The sequence below is a fragment of the Nematolebias whitei genome, chromosome 3, assembly GCF_014905685.2.
Source record: "Nematolebias whitei isolate Nwh7 chromosome 3, NemWhi1, whole genome shotgun sequence".
NCBI classification, from domain to species: Eukaryota; Metazoa; Chordata; class Actinopteri; order Cyprinodontiformes; family Rivulidae; genus Nematolebias; species Nematolebias whitei.
Genome location: NC_056500.1, coordinates 37,070,023 through 37,094,152, shown reverse-complemented (window position 1 = coordinate 37,094,152; position 24,130 = coordinate 37,070,023). Strand labels below are relative to the sequence as shown.

General features: G+C 38.1%; 2 protein-coding genes across 2 annotated transcripts in view; one reads left to right on the top strand and one right to left on the bottom strand.

Annotated features, from left to right (window-relative positions):
- The window catches only part of ctnna2 (catenin (cadherin-associated protein), alpha 2), a 488,266-nt gene that overhangs the window by 251,339 nt on the left and 212,797 nt on the right, over nucleotides 1-24,130 (top strand). The window lies entirely within an intron of this gene.
- lrrtm1 (leucine rich repeat transmembrane neuronal 1) lies at nucleotides 20,804-23,793 on the bottom strand. Its single transcript, XM_037698242.1, has one exon. The coding sequence runs from the start codon at nucleotides 22,663-22,665 to the stop codon at nucleotides 21,088-21,090; it is 1,578 nt and encodes a 525-aa protein (XP_037554170.1). The 5' UTR covers nucleotides 22,666-23,793; the 3' UTR covers nucleotides 20,804-21,087.

Sequence of the window (24,130 nt, the reverse complement as noted above, 5' to 3'; positions counted from 1 at the left end):
AAAGTGAACTTTTTAAGCTTCTTATCCTAATGAATGCATTTATTTGGTTAATTATTGCATTTGAAGGTAAATATTTTTGAATTAAACTTAGACTTAGATACAAATAATGAAACATTATACATTTGGTATGTTTCCCTACTTATATGGAATGATCTAATAAAAATATCCCAATCAATTTGTTTTTCCCTGGGTACTGATTTAATGAGCCATTTAATATTGGATTGTGGCTGCCATAAAGTTATCACTAGTTGCACTACTTTTGCGTTTTTATTTATTTATTTGTTTATTTTTTTACTGTACATACTTTAAATTACATACCATAATTAAATTAAATGTATTAAAAACAATACCTACATGTGCTTTACACATCATTATGTTTATATTGCTGTTAAAAAGTAAATAATTGTGTGCATGCTACTGTACTGTGGCTCCAACAACTCCAAAAGGCTTTTTTTTCCCCACCACAACAATAAAGTTAGTTAGTCCCTCGTTCTGTAACCCGTTTTGCCAAACTCATGAAAACTTGCCTCTTTTCTTTACAGTTCCCTCATAAATGCGTTGCTTCAATTCACCTCAATTTGATTAGTTTATTTAGCACCAAGTCACAACAGAAGTTGTTCAAGGTTCAACTTTCTTTATTGTCATTCGCATCGCATGTGGCACATGAGGTGGAATGAAATTGTGTACACGGGGACGCAGTTACATCCAACAATAGCAAAAATATAAATTGTAAAAGAATCAGTAATAAGGAAATAAGATAAACTAAGAAATACGCTAAACACTAATAGTGAAAAAACAATACGCCGAACAACAGCAACACGAACATGAGTCAGTGAGTAGATGAGTACGAACGGATACTGCAGCATGAGATCAGCAGCAGCATGAGATCAGCAGCATGGATAATCAGCAGCACATATCACCAAGCAAAGTGGCATTACGTGATTTATTTATTTATGTATTTTATTTTATTTATTTTTTTTTTTTCACTGTGTTAATCTTGATTAGAGATTCGTGAGTCTAACAGTCAGGGTAGAAGCTGTTCCTCAGTCTAGTGGTTCTACACGTAATGCTCCTCAACCTCCTTCCTGAGGGGAGCGGGGCAAAAAGTGTGTGCTTGGTGCGTGTGGTCCTTCATGATGCAGGTGACTCTCTTCTTGCATCTGGATGTGTAGATGTTGGAAAACTTTTTTTTTTTTTTTCTCTGAAACACTTGTCATCGCATTATTCCGTAGTGGATGCTGAAACCAGTCAGTTGATCAAAAATAATATTAATTGTAAAAGCATTCCTAAACATTCATTTGAAATTAGTTTTATTGTTTCTATGCTACCATCATTACATACCAAAATAACATCCAAATGCATATTCTATAGTTTCCAACAGAAATGTTCGTTGACATAGACTTGCTCATGGTCTTGCCACACCCAGGTCAGGTTCCTGAGCTGCCCATCCTTTATCCAGATTTCCTTGTGCTCGCTGTATGTTTTTTATTACTGTGAAGGAGGACAGGATATTAGTCTTCCTCACGGGCCGGAGAGTAAACCGTTAGTCACAGAGCTAAGAAGTGCTGGCTTTAAGGTGTTATGAAGCAAGATGATGTTCTTTTTTTTTATTGTTTATTTTTATTGTATGTTTTTATTTATTCAAGGGTGAGGTTAGGAGTTTTTGGGGAGCAACAATAAGCCATAGTCTGATCTGAAGAGAAAACTCACTATCTTTCCAAAAACAAACAAAACAAAACTAACAAAATAAATTAAAAACATTACTGTATAGACAAAAGTAGGGATATGGTGTTGCACTGCCTTTTAAAATACCATACGGTATTGATTTGTTTAGCTCTCATGTGGTCTGTGGCTGTACCAGCAAGACATATACCCAACAGATATAATGTGCTTAGTAAATAAATTATATAATAATAATAATAAATACAGTACACTGAAATACAATTATTTAACGTACCTGTTTACAGTAGTGCCCCCCCACCCCCACCCCCCCAGTCTATCACAATCCCATTTAACAAGGTGAGTGGAAAAGACCTTCAGTATTTGGCAAAAAAATAAAAAAGTTAATTTATTTTGTCACATCTGGACACAACTCCAAGTTCTATAGAGAGATGCACATTGATTCAAAGTTTGACCAAACAGTCATTCACACGCTCATGTCGTGCCCCCATTTGAAGAAAAAAGAAAATGTGTAACGTCCCATACTGCCTGAGTGACAGTCAAAACAGGAAAAAAACAAAAACATTAGGAGGTAGGTTTGTTTGTGCCGTCCTCTGGATGTCAGAACACATTTTAAGATGGTAAAATTAATGCAACAGTAAATAAACTTTAGACATTGCTTAAAAGTGCAACAGGTATGCTAAAATGTTATAGTTACATTTGTGTTTGTGTGTGTGTGTGTGTGTGTGTGTGTGTGGGTGGGTGGGTGAGGTGGGGTGGGGGTGGGGGGTTAAAATGCACTTCCTCCTGTACTACTCGGGGGTTGACATAAGTGATTTCCATTTGTCCTATACATCCCATTTTCATCTTGGACAACCATATTTTGCCTCAAAATTGTCTTGTGGATGACCAAGTGAAATAGACAAGGATTAAGTTCTCCGTCGCTGCGATGGATTTCCATCATCTATAAAATGAAAGGGAGGAAAACGTGTGTTTTGTTGTGGTCTTTTTTTTTTAAAGCCATCCAATCTAATAAAGATACGGGGATTAACCTGACACTGCTTTCAACAAATAAAGAACCAGAGTCATAGTTTTACCTATTAGAGAACACGTGTACTTTTACTGAGGTCATGTGCACAGAATACTGTGTACTTTTAGTAAAGTCATGTGCACAGTATAATGTGTACGTTTACTGAGGTCATGTACACCGTCTTGTCCTCTTTATGTGAAAACCTTTGAGAAGTGACATATTTACAAGGGGAAAAAAAAGCTCTCAAATATTGGGTGGGCGGCTGTGCATGTTTGTGTAAACTCTAGAAAGTTTTCCATCAAACTATATATTTTTTTCTGCTTTAATCTCTGCCTTAAATAAGCTGCGAGTGCCTCTCTTGTAAAGTCTGATGAGGAGTACGATGAAGTTCCACTCCAGCAGCTCCTGAAAGAGGCTGACACTCAGGAGCTCCAAACAGTTCACAAGATGGCTGCCTGAGAACATTTGTATATAGTAAACTTTGTATATAGTGCAATATACTTCTTAAATTACCTTTTGTTTGTCTTTATTGTGAAGGTTGCAGACATCCACAAAGTTTGTCAGACAACCAAATTATGCCAAACGATCGTTCGCTGGACAACCTGGAAATGGTCCTTATGCTAACTCTTGTGTTTCCTGGTGTTTTGCTTGTGTAGTGGTAATATTTCTCTGCAGTGACACCTAGAGTACTCGTGACTCACTAGAGTGAGTGCAGCCTGCCTCAGTTAGCTGGCAAAAATCTGTTAAATTACCATCACAACTATGGCCTTTGCTCTATTCTAATCTCCGTTTAATCATTCAAGCTGCACAATTAAAAGTGTAAACAGCAGTTCTGACTGTAACATGTTCACAACTGAGGAAGTGGAATAACTTAAAAATCACTTACGGACACCAGCTCTCCCAACACACATGTTGCCACCGTACTCGTCAGGTGAGTCCCACACTTTCAGAATCACTGAAATAGGATGATTTTAGGAGTAAACAATTTAACAAAAATAATTTAAAAATAACGTTTTATGAAACTAATTGTCAAGATAAGCTGTAAATAATGAACATTTCCCACACTAGAATGCTATAAATAAAAGTACCATTTTTGCTAAGGAAGTTGTATATTAATTTTTTTTTTTTTTGTGTGTGTGTGGGGGGGGGGGGGGGGGGGGGGGGGGGTTGACTTTCTCACACTCGTGTTTCTGCCATGTAGGACAAAGTTAAATTAGTACATCTTCCATTCTTTTTTCTCCCTACTTTAATATTTTTTATCACTGTGCAAAGCATTTTAATACGATTGCTTTTTATGTAGTCAGGCTGCCAGCTTATCGTCTCGTCTTGCTGCAAGTGGGATTTTGTGGGGGATGGTGGACAACCTAAAAACTGAAAGCAGCCAGGGTGACCTAAATCATCAGAGGTGATAACTCAGTTGGATAGCTGGAGATTACCCTGGGATCAAGAGGCTCAGTGGCCTCTCAAACAACGACTGGAGAGCATATCCCTTCTCTCCGCCCTCCCCACAGAAACCCTTTAAAGCTGTTTTAAACTAAAATGTGCATGTACGACTTTCCAAAAAGCCCATTTGTCACATGGTTATTTATATATATATATTTTGTTTGTTTGTTTGTTTGTTTGCTTATTTAGTTGACAAAGAAGCTCAGCATTTATAAAATGTTTTTAAAAAAGTTCCCAGAAGGCGAAGATGCTCGTTTAAGTCAGGAAGATGTTTCATTTGTGTCGTTCGAGTATTTATTTGTCTTTTTAGTGCTGCTTTAGAGCAAAATTATAGGATTTTGGGAATGACATATTTTTTTCAGTAATCATTACAGCTATAGAATTGCAGCTCGGTTTAATGAAATGGCTTTTTGTGATTTTATTTTGAATCATGTCTCCACGAGGCTGAGATTCTTTGTCTGTGCTTGTGTGGCTTCAGGGCTGCTTGTGTTGCAGGGAGATGGCCCGACCATTAATTAATGATTGATTGATGAGTCTGCCATACTGTGGCCAGGAACAGGCCCATATTCTCCTCTCAGTGTATCTGTGAGTGTAGGATGTGTCGGCGCGTGGGCTTGTGATAGAGGAGCAAGAAAGGTTACTCACTGATTACTTTGTGCTTTGCTTTGTCCAAAGGAGGAAAGAAAATCAACTGGTCCAGGATGCCTTTCTCATTTTCGATACACTCCTCTTTCTCTCAAAAAGTTCCTTAAAAGACAAGGTTTTATCAACAGTATATATCCTAGATTAATCTGTAAGTAACAAGCAACAGCATTCCATCTGATTAAATGTAAATGGACTATATTTATATAGCACCTTTCTATCTGATCAAGTTACTCAAAGCTCTTTACACTACAACCTGCCATTCATATAGCACTCTACTAGATCTACACAAAGATTAATCAGTGCTTTATCACAATCGTACACTGATGGGACACATCAGAGGCAACGAGGGGTTCAGTGTCTTGCCCAGGGACACTTCAGCATGTGACTGCTGGGGGAATCAAACCCCCAACTCTCACATTGGAGGACGACTGTGCTAACCACTCAGCCACCCCTGATTAAGCAAAAACATGTGCATCTTTGTAAATAAAACAACTCTTTAGCTTCATAGTTACTCTACTAATGTGCAAGTGTGCAAAACAATCTGTAATGTCTTCAGCTCTAGTAATAAAGATCTAAAGCTGAAGGAAGGGACTGTTTAATGTGGCTCCATGTTACGAACAGTGAATTGGGGTGAGGGGGTGGGAGTTTTGCTTTAGGCAACGCTTGTTCTAGGGACCATCTGGTGTATTGGATTATCACTTTCTGTGCTTAGAAACCTTTAACACTTTCAGTCGTCACTTAACAAACACTTTAACATAATATGTAGTAACTATTTTTTTTTAGCTTACTTGAAACTAACATTTTTCACTTGTTACTACTTACGTAAGTTTTATAACATGTTTTACACCTGAAAAAAAAAAAAAACAAACAAAAAAAAACTTAGGACACGTTTTCTATTAGCTTGACTATTAAAGACACTCAAGCCAATGTTATTTATCCATTTTTTATTCATTGTGTTTCCTATATATGTATAAATGAGTTGTATTTTTTCATTTTATAACAAAACTGTAAGCTTCCCTCCTGTTATCGTCCTCATTTTGCTGCATACCCTTAGCTTCAGGGATATTCACTTTAGCAGTCTAATGCATATGTTCAAAGGAATTAAATTGTTTTAATAACATAAGAACAGCAGAATGAGGTCATGCAAGGAGCTATCTGACTTAGAGTATTGCTCGCTGGACTGCATCTGTTGGACAACATTTTAAAATAAAGTTCTTAAATCTCATGAAATGTTTGAGCATATTTTAATTTCTTTAGTCTGAATCAGAGAGGTCCAGTCTCATCATTTGAATTAGCAATGTTTGTCCCAAAAATAGTAATTGAATGTGTCTCCAACCAGTCTTGAACCCTTCTCAATTTATTTTTCCATTATTCTGAAGAGCTAATATTATATTTTCACAACTGAAAAGGAGCTCTACTTTGATGGAAAACATCTGAGACGGCTGTCCTAAATGTACAAACTTTATAAAACACGTGATTTTCAACACTTTTTAAAAAAACGTTGGTCCAAATCCTCATTGGAAAATTATTCTCCAATAGATGTATTTATAATTGTGGGGAGGAGTCCAAGGTGGGTACAAAGGGAGCCAAAATGAGTGTGATGAGAGTTGAAGTGTACAATAAACATTGTGCACAGCCTAAAACACAGTTCAGTGCACACGAAAGTGAGCCACTATTTTCAAAGCTTAGTCTTGGAAAAATCTGGCTGCATGGCTCACCGGTCACAAAATTTGACACATTTTATTTCAAGTTTGAGTTGTTAACTACCTGGGTAGTCTCCAACAGGAACAGTTTAATGAGATTATGGTTTAAGGTACAGTGGATGTGGCTGAAGGTTACTGTGGGTCAATGGTTCACCAATGTTTAGCCCAAACTCAGTTTGGAAAAACTCCTTCTGGTCAAACTCAAGATACGATAATGTAATAATGTAAGGTAATAATAATGCAATGATAATCTGAGCAGAGTCAAAACCAAAATGTAAAGAAGCAAAGAAACATAAAACTTTATATCCATTCATTTGAATCCCATGGCTGCAGTATTTTGGTGGTCAGTGCTGTGGTCTTGTAATCCTCAGGTTGTGGGTTTGAGCCAAGCTTTTGTCATGAAGGCCATCCGGCATAAAACAATTGCCAAGTATTTCGTGCGAGTTCGCTCACTGTGGCAACCCCTGAAGAAGGGAGTAGCCATAAGAAACATACTTTTGGTCAATTTTACTTTACATGGTTATTTACAAATGCATTATTATTATTATTATCATTATTATTTACAAGCATACTTAGTCGAAACATCAGCAGTAGCTATAGGATTTTAGGTGCTGTCTGGGGCATGCCTTGAAGTCATATAAAAAGTAGTTACCATATTTTTCAGCATATAAGCTGCTCTTTTTTTTTCATGTTTGGCCAGTCCTGCGATGTATAGTCTGAAATGACTTATATACGTTTTGTTTCTTGACGCAATTTTTGACTGACACGTTAAATGTTCATTCATACTGACATGAACCAAAGAGTAAACATTACAATTTGCAGCTGCGAAGGGCCCCCTAGGCTTTTGACAACTATATGTTGTTCCTCTTCTACTAACCCCCCATCTTCCTCTGGAGTTGGCGGAGTTGTTCAGAAGCAGCACAGGATGGTAACTTGCTTGTCAAACTCGTTGGCTTGTTATGTTAATTAAGCCTGCTCAGGTATGTTCTGTGTGTGCGCCGCACATGAACATACAGGTGCTGGTCATAAAATTAGAATATCATGAAAAAGTTGATTTATTTCAGTAATTCCATTCAGAAAGTGAAACTTGTATATTATATCCATTCATTATATACATACTGATATATTTCAAATGTTTTTTTTTCTTTTAATGTTGATGTTTATAACTGACAACTAATGAAAACCCCAACTTCAGTATCTCAGAAAATTAAAAAATAAGACCAATTAAAAAAAAAAAAAAAGGATTTTTAGAAATGTTGGCCAACTGAAAAGTATGAGCATGTACATCACTCATAATTTAGTTGGGGCTCCTTTTGCCTGGATTACTGCAGCAATGCAGCGTGGCATGAAGTCGATCAGTCTGTGGCACTGCTCAGATGTTATGAGAGTCCAGGTTGCTCTGATAGTGGCCTTCAGCTCTTCTGAATTGCTGGGTCTGGCGTATCACATGTTACTCTTCACAATGCCCCATATATTTTCTATGGGGTTAAGATCAGGCAAGTTTGCTGACCAGTTAAGAACAGGGACACCATGGTCCTTAAACCAGGTACTGGTAGCTTTGGCACTGTGTGCAGGTGCCAAGTCCTGTTGGAAAATTAAATCTGCATCTCCATAAAGTTGGTCAGCAGGAAGCATGAAGTGCTCTAAAACTTCCTGGTAGACGTCTGCTTTAACCTTTGACCTCTGAAAACACAGTGGACAAACACCAGCAGATAACATGTCCAAAGTTATGTTCTCTGATGAAAGTAAATGTTGCATTTTCTTTGGAAATCAAGGTCCCAGAGTCTGGAGGAAGAGAGGAGAGGCACAGAATCCATGTTGTTTGATGTCCAGTGTCAAGTTTCCACAGTCGGTGATGGTTTGGGGTGCCATGTCATCTGCTGGTGTTGGTCCACTTTTTTTGGGGGAAAAAATATAAATAAATAAATCGGAACAGTTTTAATATGGGTTTCATGCTCTGCTGGATGCATGGAAACACTTGGTTTGGATCTCTAAAAAATCTGGATCTTCCATTGCCACTTTTAGCTTTGAATTTGCAAAATAGCTATTGGTAAAAAAAAATAAAAATAAATTAAAGTAAAGGGATAGACCTGTAATGAACCTGTTACGTGTCCTGGGTGTACCCCACCTCCTGCATAATGACCTCTGGAGTTAGGCACCAGATACCTCTTGATGCTGCTGGGAGAAGCGGGGAAAAAAAAAAAAAAAAACTCTGTGTATGGTTGGATGGTTGAACACATGGATGGATGAAGATGTAAACTGTGTTGTGTCAAAATATGCCACAAAACTACTAGATCAATTGAAATTGTTGTACTTCCCCAATTCATCACACATATGGTCACACAAAGCAATGCCAAGCACAAAGTACAGACTGGACGGAATATTTTCTCACCACACATCATCCCATTGTCATCACAGACCCATGGGTTTCATTAGTGTCAGCTTTTAAAACAACAGCTCTGATTCCCACTCCCACACTCCAGTCCCAAATGCTTTCAGTCAAGGACAAACTAACACTTGCCGGAAGTCTACATGCATGTGAAATGTGATTAAAGAAGAGAAAGATGTGGTTTATTCTCTGTTGTCACTTAAATAGAAATGGAGTCACATTGGCATGTGGCTAACCCTTAGGTTGTGCCTTTTACTTCATAATTCAATCATCATGTATTATTAGTCAGACGTGTGGTTAAGACCCACATTTGTTATAAAAGCAAAGCCGAGCATCAAACCGCTCAATGGAAATTAGATTTATTTAATATTAGACTGAATTTAGACACCATGGTTATGAACAGTGTTAGTGATCACACTTGGTGTTTCCTGGAAGGAGATGTTGCTTTTGTGAAGGATTTTACTTAGTCTGACAAATTTAATAAGCCGATTATGCACCCTGGGCACCTTGCATTAAATCACCCCGCACGCATTACAAACTGCTTTTTTATTTGTTTATTAATTATTTTACTTATAAAGTGTTGAGAGGAGAGCAAACAAATCCCACATCATGACAGAAAATGTGTTTTTGTCCTGCACACTAGAGCCACACACATCAACAGAGACACTGGGAGGAGAGCAGGAAAAAAAAGAAGAAGAAGACGACAAGAAATGGCATCATTTCTGTGCGTCTTCGTGACTTTTTCCGCCTTCAATTAAAAGAACATTAAGTGAATGCACACAAGTGGACAGCAGCTGACTTTGTGGTTGCCCAGCAACTGCTTCAGAGACTCATCCAGACTTCTGCCTGCACAGCTCTTTCAAAATAAAGGCAGGCCAGAGGAACTTAGATGTTACTACAAAATGTCACCTTTTCTTTAAGTTGTCTCGCATTGTGCCACAAATGATACTATATGCTTCTTCATGTAGTTGATGTTTCTCTATAGCTGCAGATTATTAAAAGGACGACCTCTCTGCTGCCTGGGTAGACTGGAAACAGATTTAACATTAGGGTAGTTTTAGCTGTTATTGTAAATTCACAATAATAATAATAATAATAATAATAACAACTGTCCTATTACAGTGCATTCAGCAAAGCCAGCCCAGAAGCTTGACTTATTCAGTATTCCACCAGTGTTTGATCCTGACCTTATTGTTGCATGTCCTTGGTACATGAAGAGTGCAGCAAATGCCTTTTTGGGAGGATTGCATGCTCCAGCCCATTTTAATGTGCCTTCTCATTCCGATCACACCATCACTAAGGCGTGCAGCAGGGGCTTGGAGCAACCATTTTGATTACCAGACTGATTGAATTAATGTTTCTGAAGCTGATACTTAATGTTTTATGATCGTCAGAATGAGACGGGTCTGTGTAAAGACAATGTGACACTGCTTATCTAAAAAAAGAAGGTCTAAGTCACACAAAGATCAAACACTTGAAGAATCACAATGTCCTAGTTTCAATAGATGAAAGGGATCCTTGCTGCTATATGCATGCTCATTTCATGATTAATATTTTAAAGGAACCATTTACAAAATACTGCATACTGCCAAAATCCCTGTAACACATCAGTTCATCATATATAAATATGCTTGTTGTGAAATAAGATAAGCAGATGCATTTTTTATTAAGCATCTTCTCCAAGTAAGCCTGGGTTGTGTTCTTGTTTCCTGATACGTTGTCTTCTTTTTAAATGCCAATGCATTTAACACTTTAACGAAAAGCCTTATTCTGTTTTAGCTTCATATACTGACCACATCAGTTTATGCACTTCTCTACTTAATGCCTCTGCTCTCCCACAATTCATCTGCCCGTGTGAATTTAACATTGATCAGTAAACAGAGTGGCCAAATGCAGCTTTTATTTGTACGGTACTCCCTCCTGTGTTACAGGTGATGCTGTTTTCACATGTCCTCAGCCACATGTAGTTCATGAAGCAGCTAAGGTTGTGTTGCTTCAGTCAAATGGCAACAATAAACCTTAGCCTGACATGTAATCCTTTAAATGTAGCTGTTTAAAGTGACGTTATGCCAGATGACCTGACTGGACATTGGTGGATTTTTACCTGGATTACTGAGCATGAACTTTAGTGATGTTGTACCAGTTTTGTTATAGAAGAAAATGTGACTTATAATTTCCACAGTGTTTGCATTAATAAAGCATCTGAATGCTTGTTTTACCACTGCTGATGTAGTTTTAAGGGATGCATGGACCAGACTGGAGTAGTTAAGAATTTTACATCCTGTTTGTGGACAAAATACAAGTTGGATAAGATTAGGAATGAGGTCATCAGAGGTACAGCACAGGTTGAACAACTGGGAGATAAAGTTAGGGAGGACAGACTGAGATGGTTTGGACATGTCCAGAGGAGGGACAGTTTTTTTCCATATTCATAACGCATTTTTTGACTGACGCTTTAATTTTCCATGAACCGCAATACTGAGTCCTCCTGTGCTCGCTCACTTTATTCAGCTGGTGCAGGAGGAGGAACGCTGGGGAGCTCATGGCTCCGGCTGCGATGGATGGATGGCGCTGCGCTGCCCAGGCGAAATGGAAGTGTTTTGACCATCACATAAATGCAAAATTGATGCGACGGGTCAGTGGTAATGCATGATAAATGCTACTGATACGCCAAAGAGACTTGTGGTTTTTTTTTTCCTATTCATGATGCTTTTTTGATTGATGCAACTTATACTCTGGAGCTACTTATACTCTGGAGCTACTTATACTCTGGAGCTACTTATACTCTGGAGCTACTTATACTCTGGAGCTACTTATACTCTGGAGCTACTTATACTCTGGAGCTACTTATCACTGACCACTGAGCTACCACAGCCCTCTGTGTGGAGCAGAGAGCTGCTATCTAGGGCATCCAGGGGAGCAGATGGGGGGGGGGGGGGGGTTGTTAAGGGCCTTGCTCAAGGGCCCAGGTTGGGGGAAATGAGGGTGGAGGCAGATGTGGGTGCTTTACCTATGCCACCCACATTTTGATTTTGTCGGTACTGGGAGTTGAACCAGCAATCTTCCGAGCACATGCCCACCTTCTCTAACCTTTTTGCCACCACTCGCCTTTAGATGCTTTAAATATGTCACTTTAATTGTGACATCATTGAATTTTCACTTTTAATCTTGTGCAAGTCCAGATCATAAATACAGGAGTGTTTCACTTTCTTTAAAGTTTTTTTTTCTTTAAAGTTCTTCAAAAGAAGAAAAAGGTTCATTATTTTTAGTTCTCTACATAATAAAGTATTTTTGAGCACTGAGTGCTGTTTTTCGTTCATGAATAACTTTATTTTGTAAAGCATCCTGCCATAAAGACTAAACTTCTCTCTCTCACATGCCTTGCTTTTAACTTTGTTTAGTCATAAAGTGCTTTCCACAACACAGGGGAAGTCCTAAAGCAGACATCAATTTATCTGCCAAGTCTGAATGATTCCCTGAGTGTTTTACCAGAAACAAAACAGGAAAAGCTGATTAGTGCTTGTTTACATTTCCATCTTGTTTTATGCCTTTTTAACAGCTGTGGCCATAGGCATTATGTTTCCAGGTTTCCCATCTGTCCACTCATTAGATTATTGTGCATAAAAAAACAAACATATGTCATTTTCTAAATGCTAAATTTATCTCAAAATACTTTTTTTTTTTTTCCAAGTTCGGAATTGATCTGAATTCATAGTGAAGCTTTTCATTTCATAGGGACAGTTTAAGTCGACCATATCACAGCTCTAAATTTACTAAGAGAAAACACATAGAGATGTACATAATAAGAACAATAATGGCAATAATAAATAATGAAAATAACAATAATAATAGCAATAATAATAATAATAATAATAATGATATAAAGATAAAAAACGATCATATAATGATAATGTACATGTACATGATGATGTAACAGTCAAAGGTCATGTTTGAAGTGGACATGTAGGAACAGAGATCAGAGAAGACTTAAATAAAAGAAAACATATTTCTTCAGAAGATAAAATTGATTCATATGTTGTTTGTTTGCCTGGAACCTGAATATTCCTCATGTTGTCAGATTGATATGATTAGCAGTTTACACATTCACAGATGACAGGCGTTATGGGTGGATTCTTGGAATATCTCATCAGCTTTAAGCTGTTTGCCATCACACTATAAATGGAAGTTCATCGCTGCACAACGTTGTTAAAGCTCATTCCTATTCTGAATCTTTATTTGTTCCTTTTTTGTCCTTCAGCAGTTAATTGAAATCATGTAACCATTTAAAAGATGGAATGTCTCCTATATGTGAAGGCTACGATTGCAACATCGCATCTGAACTTTACCAAAGTGTTGCATTTTGCAAGATTCCCAAGGGTGTTGTGTTCATTCTGCTTCTGTTATGGTGTCATTGTGAAGCATGTTAAATGTGACAAATGTTCACAGAAATGTCCGATAGAGCATAATAATGAAGTGATAACATTCCATATCACGAAGACCAAACAAGCCCCTTTCAGTGCAACATTTACTTCACTAAATGTACTCTTTGTATCACTTTCACATTTCAGGTATGCTCATTAAATGGTTATTTGACATGCTACCTGGCCTTGCATCAATCAAACCCTCCATTTTCATTAAACCTTTATTTAGACAGGTAAACCCCATTGAGCTTCAAGGACTCATTTACAAGAGAGACCTGAAAAACCTGTTCTACACTGTTCGACCACACAGTAATAAAGGACCTTTATAAACTTCAATAGACCTGTAGGACATGCATGGTTGTAAATGGGTTGTTTTTGTTACCACTGCTTTACAGCTGTTTGTTCCCACAGTTTTTTTCAGTCAAAATTAGCCTTTATGGACTTTTTTTTTATTTTTCTCGCTGTCAAGTATGACCGTCACAAGTTGGACATTGAATGCACCATCCGTTCGACTACACTTAAGACACTGATCTGCTAAATGCAAACACTTATTTGTTCTCTCTTGTGTAATCTCACAGTGATTTATTACATCCTGCCCTGTTTTCATCTTTGAAATTGAAATTGTAATATTTAAGTGAATGTTTAAATTAACATACTTCCCTTCTTTTCTCTTTTCTCTATTTGTTTTGGCATTCATGTTGGATCCCCATGTCTTCTCTGGATGCGATATGACAGGTAAGTCCGTCTCTTGAGTTTCTGGTGAAGCCTCTGGGCTGGATTAGCTTCTATCTGTAGTCTGTCACAGTAAGAATGCATACCAAAAAGGCATCTTCAAGTTCTTCTTGCACCAGGGATGTATTTTAGCTCAATGGTTTTGTAAACAGAGAGCACATTGCTTTTTTTTTTCCTCTCGGCTGACACTTGGCGAATGGGGCAATTCCATTTATGCAGCCAATCTCATAGGCAACTGGAGAGATGCCAATCTGGCCTCACAGATAGGGAAGAGAGAGTGAGCTCGGGAGCAGCTAACATAGCATTTATTCATTCTGACACTGATCAGATAAAAGGGAAATGATAAATGCTGCCCGTTTTTACTTCCCTTAACCTGTGTTAGCTTAAAATTCAAAAACAAGCTCTCGTGGTCACAACGTGTCTTTAAAATGTTATCTAAAGTTTTACTTGAGATGATCTTTCCATGAATTACAAAAAGAGATGTATGCAACTGTTCCGATGGTTCATTCGGTGCATGGTAAAGGTTGATATGTGTCTATGCAACACTGAAAAACTAAGAAGAAAAGCCAGCTTCATTTAGTGATTTAAGTGTGTAATGAGATTCACTGTGCAGTGTGTGTACTACTGATCTAACTAGGTTATTTTTAATAAAAAATACTTATTTTTTTCATAAAATTGCCATAAAATAGTTTACAACTTAAAGGTAAAGTTGAGCATTTAAACATGAACATATTTTTTTCTATGTTATAGATTTAATGACTACACAAACAAGTAAAAGCATTTTCTTTTTAACAGGTAAACTAAAAAATAAATAAATAAATAAATAAATCAGTATTTCATTCACTTATTACTTCAAAGTCATATAATAATAATTATCAGTTTTAGTTTCCAATCTTCAAGCAGTTCAGTTTATGGATCCTTTTATAACAATCTATAAATAAATCCCTCGCATCAAAGGTATTTGAGTGTTTTAACATTCTGCCGTTTCGTTGTGCCTTCAACTGAAGGAAGAAATAAAAGTCTTAAAACATTACACAGAAGAATATTACATTCACTCTAAAGTTTATTGTGTAAATGTGAAAAATAATAATAACAAAATGAATGTTGGCCTTTTATCAAAAAGGACTGATTTTAAAATGAAATTATTGTCCAAATATGTTAAAAGAAAGTCAGTAAGATTCATGTTTTCCCGCCATTTCTTTCTCCAATATCACATGCTTTTCTCACAATACGTAGGGATATTTAGATCAGTATTTATTATTCAGATCCAATCAGCTGTGCCACAGTCTGCCTGCGATGGTACGAGCACCAACGATAAGTGACTCAAAAACCCTGTGTATATCCTGCAATAAAGCGTTTATAGTTCAGCCTCAGTGATAGTCTGAATATAAGGCACTGACCCACATCTGCTCTCATACATGTTGCATGAAGCCCCAGATGCACGCCCAGCTGTTCTTTGTCGATGCATTATCTCACCAACTGACCCTAATGTGAGTCTCGAAAGCAAGGCACCACATCAGCACGGGCTAATCCAGCCCAGACATCCACACATAACGTGCAAGTTGACTACTTGCTCATAATAATAATAATAATGATAATAATAATAATAATAATAATAATAATAATAATAGACTATTGTACTCTTTTCTTCCGAGTCAGTGCAATAAATATTAAATTGTTAACCTAACTCCAATTGAATCTCTAGTTTATATTTAGCTACACCTTCCTACAGTGCTATATGTGTGTAGGAATAATGACTCCTGAGTCGTTATTAATTCAGCATCGCTTCACTGGGGCACATGCAAATAAAGCAGTGGGAGGAGAGTCCTATAGGCAGTCTGGAGATTAACTAAATTAATGAATATAATTACAGTACCCACCACGCTTTTGTCATTTTTAGTAACGTTGTTGTCTTGACAGTGTGTCCTGCAGTTGGGACATGTTTGGAAGGACATCTAAGCTTATACAAAGAATGGTACAACTTTCTGTTGACTCCTCTAATTAATCTCCAGATTGTACATGCAGATTATAAAATATAAACACTTGGGTATTTACGTGGCTATCCGTGACTTTGTTGCAGTGATATGACTCCAGGTTTCATGGAGAAAATAAAATGGCATTGCACAAAGAGAGAGAATATGGCGTGTCAAAGGCTTTGGGTTTTAAAGGTAACAATAATGATTAAGATATTGATCCTTCTAACCCCACCTGAAGCACTAAAAGAAGCATAGGAAAGCCACCCCCACACTGTCATTAGTCATCATCGGCTCCTTACAGCCCACTGCAGTACATGCTGCCACCTGTGATTTAGCTCTCCATCCAGTTATGAGGGGGTGTTAAGTGTTTATTATGCCGCACAGTCCCAGTCGCAATGAGGAGGCAGAATGTTGCCTGATCAATACCTCTCACAGGAAGCTGGGTTAATTTATTTTTTGAGGAACTGCTTGCAACTCTAGGGGCTCTCTTGGTGTACATTGAAAGGCTAGTTGTTTCCTAAAGATTTGCAGAGTGACAGTTTATCACAGACTCCGGTGTCTGGAGACGTAATGCTGACACTGACATAAAACTATATGCATGATTGTTTTGTGCTGAATGGTCTGCTGCAGTTTTCTGTTTGTAACTGAATACATGTTGCTGTTTTCCTGAGAAAGCCCTTGACTCTTATCCAGCCATTAATTGTGCTGATTCCTGATTGAATGTGTTCATCACATGTTGGCAGGGACTCAAAATGTTTTGGATTTGCAGGTGCTCACACAATAGCCCACTTGTTGTAACTGACAGTATTTAATTTTAGCAATAAGGTTGTTTCTTTATGTGTCAGTAACACTATCTTGGTACTCTGATTGGCTATAAACACATGTGCACCAGGATAACTGCATATGCACATAATCTACATTATTCCTTTCTGTTCAATTCAATTGGATTCAGTTTATTTATATAGTGCCAAGTCACAACATAAGTCATCTCAGGGCACTGAACAGAAACATCTACATAAATAAAAAGTAAGCTAATAACATTATCAGAGAAGCAGTCTGCTTTTAGTTTAACTTCATTGCAGACTCTCATCTTGAGCAAGCATGAAGGCGACGGTGGAAAGGAAAAGCTCCCTCGTGAGGAAGAAACCTTTAGCAGAACCAGGCTCAGGAAAAGTGACCATCTGCTTTGACTGTCTGGGTTTGAGAGGAACGAGAAGGAGGAACAGATACACAATAGCAGGTCAAGAATCACATGTTAAGATGAAAATAATTTCTAATGCAAATTATTTATTTGTATCAATTCACTTTAAGAAATGAGGTCAATTTGTGCTCCAGTATTCTAAGCCTATAGCAGCATAACAATCTGACCCTAACTGTAGGATTTATCAAAAATAAAGTCTTGAGACCAGTCTAAAACTGGACAATGTGTCAGCCCTATGGACAGAAACTGGAAGTTGGTTTCACAAAAGATGAGCCTCCCATTCTTCTTTTGGAAAATGTAGGAACTACAAGTAAGCCTGCAGTCTGAGAGTACCGAGGTATGTTCAATACATTGTTCTTCCAAAAATGTTCCAATTTATTAGCATATGCACTTAACAAAGCTTTGGGTACACTTTGGCTGGCAGCACTATGTTCTGCTCTCTACCCCATAATATTAAAGAAATAAAACACAAAATAAAATAAATAAAAACATGATTTAACTGTATTCTTGTTTAGTTGTCACCAATGTAGGCACCAACAGTATTATTTTCCAAATTGCTTCTGAATCGTTGTACAATATAAGTAAAATCAAGCTTGCAGTTCATTGGTGAAAATGTGAAGGTGGAATAAATACATTACTGTCATTATGATCATTTTAGTTACCACTCGTATGTATTGATTTTCACTGAGCATCATCAATCAAGGCATTTATAATGGATGCTGTCAAAGAGCACATATCTTCCTTCAGGGAATCATCACCTCAGATTCAGGTCAAGCAGAGATTTGATCTGTTGTCAGTTAGATGAATTGATGTTTTTTCTCTGCATTCTCCCCTGTCTTATTGACTCTTGGAGAGGAAGAATGAAGGTAAAGGTGAGTAGGGATAGTGAAAAAGTCTAAAGTAGTTTAATGTCAGCCCTCAAGACTCAAAGCTCCTAAAATATTCAAAGCCATTGTCGATCACCTTTCGCCCTGCTTGCTTGTTTAAGACAAAGAGTGAAATTCAATCAATAATGGCTCCAGTACTGGCTTATACGGGATGCATCATCTAATATTTATACAAAACGAGTCCTCCCAACCTCAAATCTATCCTGCCGTTGGATGTTCAAGGGGCTGTGAAGAACTTGAAGCAGGTTGAAATTCTTGACAGGATGCGAAGATGAAGAGGATGAGATAAATCTCTGTCCCCATCATGGTGGCAACAGCAGTCATTTGCATGCACATGATACGACAGGTTATGATTAACTGCCATGTTGAGTGGTAAAGTGGGACACCTTTGCTACCATAAAACAGAAATGGATCATAAATTCCACATGGCAACTCGGATCCATTATTGCTCCCTAAAAACATGCCTTTAAACAAATAACCCTAGAATGAGGTGTTTTTGTTACGTTACTACACACCAACAATAAACATGTTCATGGTAGTTCATCAACCTTTTGAAACCACAATGAAGAACTTTGTGGACATTATTTTTTCATTTTTGACAGAAGGTAACATTTTCACCTTCATTTTATTTTTTCTCTTATCTTAGTTAGTATTAGTTATAATTCTATCAGTGTTGGATTGCTGAGGTCAGTTCCTGATAAGAGTCCATCCTCCAGCACAAGTGGAAACAGATAAATCATAGGAAATTTTAGGATTTAATTTCACTGCATTGTCAAATGCTAAATTCCCATTTTATCCTACACCATATTAAGGGTGATTAGTGTTTTGATGGGATTTTACCTGAGAGAAATTCAATCAGCTGTGGGAGGAGAAACATAGTTTAGTGTGTATGTTTTGCTCACACGTTCGGTCCATTCCACCATTTTGTTTTTGAAGATTACATAAAATGTAATGTTATTCATTCCTATGATATTTCCACCTAATGTTGTCAAGATATTTATTAAGTACAGACATTTGTCAGAATCAATGATCATATCCCCTTTTCAGTTAGTTAGCCATTGCCAAATATTGTTTTTCTATTATTTAGGTACAAAATGTCTTAAAGGAATTTAAATTCTCAGCCCTCCTCCTCAAATCATGCTTACCTCCAGGCTTTGCATCCCCAATTTAAAAGGTACTAAACAAACCTCCTCGGGCGTTTTCTACAATTCAAAGAACTTTAAATAATTATTTAGACTTTTGTTTCTAATGACCTTGATTAATTGAGTAAACTAAGGGATTCCTATTAGTTGTATATGTAAAACTTGTCTGTGAGCTTTTAAAACAAATGTATATGCCTGCTAACTTAAAAGTTGTAAACATTATCTTAAATTATGTCAAAGAACAAAAAGATCCAAAATTGTTTCTTTTTTTTTTTTTTTTTTTCACACATAAACTATTACAATTTATGTGTAATTTTGTAGCGATTGTTGTTGGAGTCTGAAAAACGCAATGAACAAAATGTTAAATAGAGCCCTGGCATGACAGTATCCACACTAGAGAGCAGTCTGTTCCCTCTTTCTGCAGTCGCAATCAAACCCCCAACACACACGCACACACGCACACTCAACGTACTATCCATGTGAAAAGGCCCAGGTGACACCATATCTGTCAGTGCAGAAATGTACACAGTAGATATCAAAGTAATAAATATATACACACACACACACACCTCTAAATGGCCTTGTATTCAACAAACATTTTACATCACATAAAAACACAGTGGTGATTTCTGCATGTGCAAATATTGCTTGAAGCTGGTGAATAATCTCTTCAGTAGTTTTGATACTACTTAAATTACATTTTGATCTACGTGTGCACGGATTGGATGATTGTTGGCTTTGTATGATTGAGTCAGTCACATGAGTGACAAGTAAAGTGTGAGAACAGGCAATGAAAGGCGTAGCTTTAGATCTTTGACACTCTGCTTTCTTTACTTGAATGCAGCACAAATGTGATCAAATAAAAAATAGAAAAAACTTACTGGTAAAAATTAAATAGACCATGTTAAGTCTGTTTACAATGAGAAAATGGAAATAAACTACACTGATAATGACTCAACAAAATGCCTGATAAACCAACAAACATGATTAAAACAGTAATTTTAAATTCAAACCTCAGTTTTACGCTAAAGATGGGATGCAGTTATCAGCGTATTTAATCCTTATATATATATATATATATATATATATATATATATATATGTATATGTATGCTTTTCTGTATTACTTTTTTCCTTTTTTTGGCTTTATACACTGGAAAGTCATGGCTCCTCTAGTCCACGAGCACAACGACTGCATCTATTGTTGTTCATCCTCTGTGACAGGCTTCTCACATACAAATGAGTTTACTGTGAATAGTGGTTCATTTATTTAAACATTGTCTTGTAGTTTACAAAAGAAATATATATTTTTTTCAGTTTTTGTCCACACTTGCACATCTTACTTTAGCATATTTTACACTTTTAACATTTTAATTAAACATTTTTTTCCAGTATTTTAAATGCTTCTCAAATGTATGTACCATGATACAAATGGTTGCTTTTTCTTCTTTTATTTATTTTTTCTTGTGTCTGAAGTTTGTTTTTAACAATATTTAAATGTCCTGAAGTAGAAAGACACATTAAAGCTCAAATATCCTTCCATGAGAAGCTCCAGTGCTTAAACTATATGTTTTTCCTTTCCTTTTTTTTTTTTTTTCTTTAGAGCATCAACAGGTTCAATAGTCAGGTGCCTATTATGCTGTATGATTTCAGATCTGCAGTAGACAGCAGTAGCAATAAATCTGTCACAAAATAGGCAGTCATGTAAAGCGCACTCTCTCCAAATCACAGTGAAATGTAAAAAGGGTCCAAAGATCAAAATATTCCCTTTGTTCTACATCTCTCTCTCTCAAGTATATCCAAAAGGGATTTAGTGTATATCCACATAATCACAGGTAAAGATTTACTCAAAAGGTACAGTTACACCTCACATTCTCGAGAAGGTTGCTGTTGGCAAGTGCACGAGCCATATTCATTGATGATTACCAAAGCTCCTTCAATGTGGTTAGGTTTATAGTCAACATAGTACTCCGGTGTAGAAATTGCTGCCATCTGCTGCATGCTTTGCTTTTGCTTTTGCTTACGGCGCTGACTGCTGAAGCACTGCCTCAGTTGCCTTATTCCAGCTGGAAAGCACTTCCATGCCACATACAACATGAGCACTATGATGAGAAAGGAGAAAATGAGTGCCATAGTGCCAGTCACTACTTTGTGAATCTGCATGGTGCTCTCCAGGTCATCATGGCCCACTGTGACGGTGAAAGAACTTGTAACCACCTCAATACCATCCCCCTCATAAGGGTTTGGAGTGAAAAGACCCTGAAACCCAGAGCCTCCCTTGGTCAGATCCTTTGTAGAGGCAAACAGGCCTGCTGTGGTTACCTCTAATGGAGAGCCTTCACATAGCTGAAAAGCATAGACAGCATCCAACACATCCTCGCCCTGTGCGGTGTCGGGGCTTGAACACAGCAGGGAGCTGTCACGCTGACCTCGGAAGGCACTTAGCCAAGAGGCCAAGGCACACACATTACGACTACACTCCCAGTCATTGCCAGCCAGGGTAATGCTGTCCAGAGATGACCATGAATCCAGGATGTGCTGATCCAAAGAAGCCAAACGATTGGAGTCAAGCATCAACACCTTCAGGTTGGGAGCACTCTCGAACACATGTGGCTCAATGTACTCAATTTCATTGGATGACAGATCAATTTTCTCTAAAAAATGCCAGGTCCATTCCAGGGTGTTGACAACAATGGTAGCACGATTGTTGTGCATGTACAATGTACGTAAGGAGATGAGGCGAGGAAAGTGGGCTAGGTTGACTTTGACCAGCTCATTGTGCTCAAGATGCAACTCGGTCAACTTGAAGAGGCCTGCAAAGGAGTTTCGTGCCAGACTCTGCAGTTGGTTGTATCCCAAGTCCAGAAACTGCATGCTCCTGCAGTCTTGAAAAATACGCACTGGCACAAATTTGAGAGCGTTGTAGCGCAAATGCAAATTGGTGAGCTTCCTAAGGCCATGAAACAGGTCAGGCTCTAGGGCCTGCAGCCTGTTATACGAAAGATCCAGAATACGTAAGTTTGGGAGGGGCCTAAATGTTCCATTTGGTAGATTCTCAATCCGGTTGCTGCTGAGGTCTAGCTCCTTGACCCGTCTCAGCTTCTCAAAGGCCCCCTCCTCTACAATGTCAATGTTGTTATGATCCAGATAGAGCCAGGTTAGCTGCGACAGACCATTTAGTTGGCCTTCACGCAGCTCGGTCAAGTTGTTCTCTCTCATGGACAGGCCCATAGCACTGCTCAGATTGCGGGGGATGTCTGTGAGGTTGAGCCCCTCGCAATACAGCAGCTTGCTGTCGCAGCGGCACAGCCTTGGACAAACCGCTTCTGCCAAGGGAACGGTTCTTAGAAAAATGCCCAATGAACACAGTATCAACCCAGGGGGCTTTTTCAGTGGCCACTTTAAGTACAGTCCAATTAGGAGGAAATCCATTAGCATAAATATCCAGGAATGTCGGAAAGAAAATGTCCATTGAACCACTTTGGATATAGTATTTGCACCAACCAGAGCAAATTTATCACAGTCTATTACTTAAATGACTGTGTCATAATGCTCTTGTATTTTAGTTGCAGATGATATATTTTTATTTGATCCACAGAAGAGCTCTTTGTTGAAAAGCCGACAAATAAAGAGCAAATGTCTTCGCTGATGAGAGATATTAGGCAGAGGGTGGAGAGTCGAGGGGATGAAAAATGAAGCTGTCTTCACCAATCGGTCTTATTCAAAAAGATTCTTACTCACCCTCATCCAAAATCTGACAATCTCCATTCAACATCCTGCTTTGTGCCCAACACTAATTATGTACGAATTTTGAAAAGATCCCACTGTGGTACACATTCTCCCCCCCTGCCTTTTTTTTTTTTTCTTCTTCTTTTCAGTGGACACTAGATCCTTGGCAGGCTTACAATGTCTTAGTTCTCTTCAAGTGAAAGAGCCAGAACGAGGAGGAATCCAAGTAGCTTTCAGCGAGATGGTAGGAAGTGCAAGTTCCCCTGTCTGCATGCATGAGCCCTGTCTCTTGTTGCTCCTCTGCAGTCCTCTGCTGCAAGGATCAGAGGAAAGAAGAAACAAGCAAAGAAAAAAGAAAAAAGGAACCAAAATAAAATCAGCAATAAGCAGGGCTTTGATTATCTGTCCGGCTATCGTTCCTCTTCTCTCTGCTTAAGTTTCAGCAGGTCTGTTGAAATTTTTATCGTCCATCTCAGTAAGCAATCATCAATATTAAAGGTTTAAATCCCTCCCAGCTGTTAATCATGTTTTCTGTGACAAAGCACACGCACAGAAAAAAGAAAAATGAAAAAGAAGTGAATCCTGTTCACTGTTTTCTTGGGTAACAGTATTCCTTGTTATCCCAGAGGTGTATAGCTGTTAAGAGGCAGCACGCATCCCCCTGTGGATCGCAGGTTTCTTCCCCCCCTTGCTTTCCGAGCGTTTCTTCAGCCAGCTGGAAGAGGCTGCTGAAGGCTGGTGCTGGTAGGAAGGCAGGGGCAGTAAATGTGGGAAGCAAAGGAGCGAGCAGTCCCCTGCAGCAGACCAGTCCACTGACAGCGCATGCAGAAGCACCTTCTGTTCACTGAGTGTCGTCAGCCACTCACAATTCAGAGCGCTCGCTCTCTCTCTCTTACTCTCTCACTCGCTTTCCCTTGATCGCTCTCTCACTTGTTCATGCTGCACCCTCCCTCATCCTCTTTCACTCTCTTGCATCCTTCATCCTTGCTTTTTTTTTCTGACTTTTTTTTTTCTTCTCTTTAGCTCATATATTTACATATTCACAATAGGTCAGGTTTATCCCAGGAGTTTAATGAACCTCCACATCCACTCCTCTGTCCGTCACTGACTGTCATGAATTAAACCTTTTTTGGCTCAGCTAAAAAAGTACTTATATTTCATTTTAGTATTACTA

What these genes read in the sequence shown, in the direction of transcription:
- lrrtm1 (XM_037698242.1), bottom strand. Translation starts at nt 22,665, where the DNA reads ATGCTAATGGATTTCCTCCTAATTGGACTGTACTTAAAGTGGCCACTG.